At 42.1% G+C, this 5,000-nt stretch overlaps 1 protein-coding gene across 2 annotated transcripts in view; it reads left to right on the top strand.

Moving 5' to 3' along the window:
• LOC122252514 (uncharacterized) overlaps positions 1 to 5,000 on the top strand; it is a 187,432-nt gene that overhangs the window by 4,781 nt on the left and 177,651 nt on the right. The window contains exon 2 of one of the 2 annotated variants that reach the window (XM_086553978.1): positions 4,686 to 5,000. This exon is cut by the window's right edge and continues 215 nt beyond it. In XM_086553978.1, coding sequence (XP_086410104.1) covers positions 4,709 to 5,000 — 292 coding nt within the window. In that variant the 5' untranslated portion in view covers positions 4,686 to 4,708. Of the gene's footprint in view, positions 1 to 4,682 lie in introns of both variants that reach the window. The other variant, XM_086553920.1, reaches the window with a different exon arrangement.

The following is a 5,000-nucleotide window of genomic DNA, read 5'->3' as shown; positions in this document are numbered from 1 at the left end:
ATATGTACAACCTGCAGTTAGGACATGCTTATTACTTGGTGCTTATATTAACCCTTGCCCGCCCGCACCCCTGGATCAGATCGCTTCTACACCCATACATCACGTTTTAGATTAGAAGCGAGGCAGACTGTGGTCCCGCCCACTCAAATGATAGTCTAATGCCCTTTAGATGTATAAATTTATGGGACGCAAATACATAAATATTGTGGGCTAAGCGATAGCAGCCTGAGGGTTTGAACAGGTGCCCACCTCATTTACCTATTGTAATTATTCAGCAAAGGTGGAGTCAACACGTGAAGCGCTTGTCTTACCTGTCTGTGGGTCTCGCGGAGTCTGCGATCGTGAATATAGACATTGAAAACGAATAGATAAAAGTAAATCATAAAATATGTGAAATAATGTATTGGCTATCTCACGCTTTACGAAACTCGATTAAAAGCGCCGATGAGCAGGCTAATGAAGTGCCGGTTGCCAGCTGTGCGAGAAAGTACGTTATTTATGTATCTTTTAACGGGAATCCTTTCATTTGTTCTGTAATAAAATCTTGATAAGTTTAAAGGTGAAGATGGTTTATAGTCGAGTATATCACACACGAAGTAACAAGTAGAAAAGGGTTGCTTGTTCTTGTAGAGACTCCGCCCACAAATTAATATTTGGTCTGTCTTTTTTTTGCTCTCTGAATCTGCCTTTCTGTCCCCCACCTCACTCCCTCTCCTTCCTCATTTTCCTCTCTCTTCCTCTCCCTTTCTCCCTTTCTCTCCCTCTCCTTTTCTCGCTTTCTCTCCCTTTCCTTCTTTCTTTCTTTCTTTCTCCCTTTCTTTCTTTCTCCCTCTCCCCCTCTCCCTCTCCCCCTCTCGTGAAGTGTATCCCAATCCCACGGCAGTCATTTATTAGGGCCTATATTTTCTTCAAAGACTAAATCAACCCTGACATAATCACCTGGCGGTTAACGTGGATAATGGCCCTTTCTTTAGATAAGCAAGAGGCGGAGACTCATTAAGCATCCGACATGCCGACTGGATAATTATCTTTCTTATCTCGGAAGAATTCTTTCGCGCGAGCCGAGAAATCCGAAATTCAAAATCGCCATAACGACCCGTATTCGTAGACAGATAATCAGATAATCTCTTTGAATAGAGAACGGTAGATAAAGTAATTTGGAATGAAGAAGGTAAAAGAAGTGACAAGAAGAAGAAGGAAAAAAACAAAAACGGAATAAACACAAAGCAGTAACGTACGGAACGATTAAATAAACAGCCTAGGAAAGGGTAGAAGACCCCCCCCCCGAATAAGTGGAGATGGTATAGGGCGGAGCTTGCTGACGCTGAATATTGAACAGGGTAATGATTATGCGAGGGTTTTGAACTGGGTCGTGGAAACAGTAGACAAACATATCCCTTTGTCTCGAAAATGATTCTGGTTATCTATATTCATGTATGTACATACAGATCTATGTATACTAATGTGTGTATATGTATATGTATATATATATATATGTATATATATATATTATGTGTATGTATATGTGTGTATATATATATGTGTGTGTGTGTGTGTGTGCGCGTATGTATGTATGTATGTATGTATATGTATATATATATATATATATATATATATATATATAATATGTATATGTATATGTATATATATATAAATATATATATATACTATGTATATATATAAATACATATATATATATATATTTATATATATAAATATATATATATATATATTTGTATATATAAATATATATATATTTATATATATATAAATATATATATTTATATGTATTTATATATATATACATATATAAATATATATATATATATATATAATATATATATATATATATATATATATATATATATATATATATATATGTATATATATATATACAGTATGTATATATATATATATATATATATATATATATATATATATATATATATATGTGTGTGTGTGTGTGTGTGTGTGTGTGTGTGTGTGTGTGTGTGTGTGTGTGTGTGTGTGTGTGTGTGTGTGTGTGTGTGTGTGTGTGTATGTGTGTAATGTTTGCAAATATGATTATAAATAAATTGTTTTTGGAATGCACGAGTTCGAAAATTGCAAATGTTATTTTCCTCCCAACTCTCCCCTGTTTCCGGAGAGGTCGCCGGCACTGCAGCACGTCCCCGCACTCTTTCACCCGCCCACGAGCACAGGCCGCTACGCCCACGCCCGCACCAGGGAGCACACGCCCCTTCCACCCGACCCTCCTCTTCAATGTTTGTTAACTCCCCTCTCCTCGCTGCTTTTATGTTGTGTTTCGTTTTATTTGTTCGCTTTTGACAAATCGTTTTGCGATGGTATTGAAATGTGTGTTTTTCACGGCTCGGGGGGGGGGGGGGGTCCTCCCCAAGTGATGTATGGCCAGTCTTTTTTTTCTTTTTCAGTTTTGTTCATGGAGATTTCTGGTTTTTTTTTTTTTTTTTTTTTTTTTTTTTTTTTTTTTGACGATTGTCAACACCGTGGCGTTCACAGTACATGCATGATACACAACACGTATATATATATATATATATATATATATATATATATATATATATATATATATATATGTGCGTGTGCGCGTGCGTGTGCGTGTGCGCGTGGGTGTGCGTGTGCGTGTGCGCGTTGGTGTGCGTGTGCGTGTGCGTGTGCGCGTGCGTGTGCGTGTGCGCGTGCGTGTGCGTGTGTGACTGAACATCTGCATGAAGTTTTGCCCTCTCACAACAACAACTTGGCCTTAATTGCCGGACCAAGTTTTGCCGGTACTCCAAATCTCCCGCACACGCACGCGCACGTCGGCTCTTAAATATTCATAACTCCTCAAGCTGACGAAAGTTGCGCCAAAATTTGAATAAATTTGTTCGTTAACGAGATTAGCATTTCTCTTGTTTCCTTGTCGGAGAAATTAGGGGTACTGAAGTACGCCTCAGTCTTGCGCCTAATGCGGACTTTCTCTCTCTCTCTCTCTCTCTCTCTCTCTCTCTCTCTCTCTCTCTCTCTCTCTCTCTCTCTCTCTCTCTCTCTCTCCCTCTCTCTCTCTTCTTCTCTCTCTCTCTCTCCCTCTTCTCCTCTCCTCTCCCTCCCCTCTCTCCTTCTCTCTCTCTCTCTCTCTCTCTCTCTCTCTCTCTCTCTCTCTCTCTCTCTCTCTCTCTCTCTCTCTCTCTCTCTGTCTGTCTGTCTGTCTGTCTCTCTCTGTCTGTCTCTCTCTCTCTGTCTGTCTCTCTCTCTCTCTCTCTCTCTCTCTCTCTCTTTCTTTCTCTCTCTCTCTTTCTCTCTCTCTCTTTCTCTCCCCCTTCTCTCTCTCTCTCTCTCTCTCTCTCTCTCTCTCTCTCTCTCTCTCTCTCTCTCTCTCTCTCTCTCTCTCTCTCTCTCTCAGTCTCTCCCTCTCTCTCTCTCAGTCTCTCCCTTCTCTCTCTCTCTCTCTCTCTCTCTCTCTCTCTCTCTCTCTCTCTCTCTCTCTCTCTCTCTCTCTCTCTCTCTCTCTCTCTCTCTCTCAGTCTCTCCCTCTCTCTCTCTCAGTCTCTCCCTCTCTCTCTCTCAGTCTCTACCTCTCTCCCTTCTCTCTCTCTCTCTCTCCTCTCTCTCTCTCCGTCTCTCTGTCTCTCTCTCTCTCTCTCTTCCTCCCTATCTCGCTCCTCTCTCTCTCTCCGTCTCTCTGTCTCTCGCTTTCTCTCTCCTCTCTCTCTCTCTCTCCCCCCTCTCTCTCTCTCTCCTCTCTCTCTCTCTCTCTCTCTTCTCTCTCTCTCTCTCTCTCTCTCTCTCTCTCTCTCTCTCTCTCTCTCTCTCTCTCTCTCTCTCTCTCTCTCCCCCCCCCCTCTCTCTCTCTCTCTCTCTCTCTCTCTCCCTCTCTCTCTCTCTCTCTCTCTCTCTCTCTCTCTCTCTCTCTCTCTCTCTCTCTCTCTCTCTCTCTCTCCTCCTCCCCCCCTCTCTCTCTCTCTCTCTCTCTCTCTCTCTCTCTCTCTCTCAAACACCCACACACTGTGTATATACTCAACCCCTTATATAATTAAGATGTGAAATATCTTCCGCATATCAAGACAGGCCATGGTATAGTTAAACCTAATAAAGGAAAAAAAAAACCTTTTACGTCATTTACTAATTATGGTTTTATTCCTTTCTCACAGATTTTCATTTTTTTGTGATCATAATTCCTATACGCAAAATACAGCGAGTTGTCAACCCACGACTGTATATTTCTTTAATTCTGTAATCCTTTTTATAGAATGCGAAAACACAAATCAGAAGGCGCACACGTCGCATGCAAGATGAAACTTTGTCACTGAAGTTTAAAAGTTTTGATGCCAGAAATGTTACGGTGTGATAAACTCCACCGAAAAGTTTCCGTTTAACTTGGATGGCTTTTTCCGGAGCAATGCGATGCCATAGGGAAGTTTCTGTTGCGATTTCAGAGACATTTTTAAGTTGAGCTATTCCTTTACCTTCAGCAAGCGCGTTTGAACACACGCGCATACAATTATCCGTGCGCGCGCGTGTGTAAGAAAATTGTATGAGTGAGTCAGTTTGTGTGTGTGTGTATGTATGTGTGTGCGTGCGTGCGTGCGTGTGTTTGTATGTATTTATATGTATGCATTTTTTTCCTTGTCCGTTTTTGGGGACGGTCTTATGATATCCGTATTATTTTCCCCTTTCACCAGTAGCAAACTAAAGACCAAAGAACCAAATGCTTGCTTTGAAAGAGCTGTTAGGCGGTGGCAAGGCTGCGGACACCATGGACGCCGGATCAGCCAAGCCCGCCAGAAGGAAATCAATGGTGTGTCTGCGAATGATCCCGCGAAATATCGTAGCAAGAAAGAGGAGCGTCTTCCTCGACCACCATCCGCTCTTGACGGATCGCCAGGACCACCACGAGGACGCTCCTGCCAGTGCCGAGGCCTCGCCTGGCTCTCCTCCGTCCAAGACCGGCACGCGAGTCGAGGAAGGACGCGTCCATCCTGCCGAAGAGGATGAAGAAA

Source organism: Penaeus japonicus, unplaced genomic scaffold (genome assembly GCF_977035675.1).
Source record: "Penaeus japonicus unplaced genomic scaffold, GWHDUDI00000001_assembly GWHDUDI00000001, whole genome shotgun sequence".
Lineage (NCBI taxonomy): Eukaryota > Metazoa > Arthropoda > Malacostraca > Decapoda > Penaeidae > Penaeus > Penaeus japonicus.
Note: the sequence above shows the minus strand (reverse complement) of the source record. Positions and strands in the feature narration are given on the sequence as shown.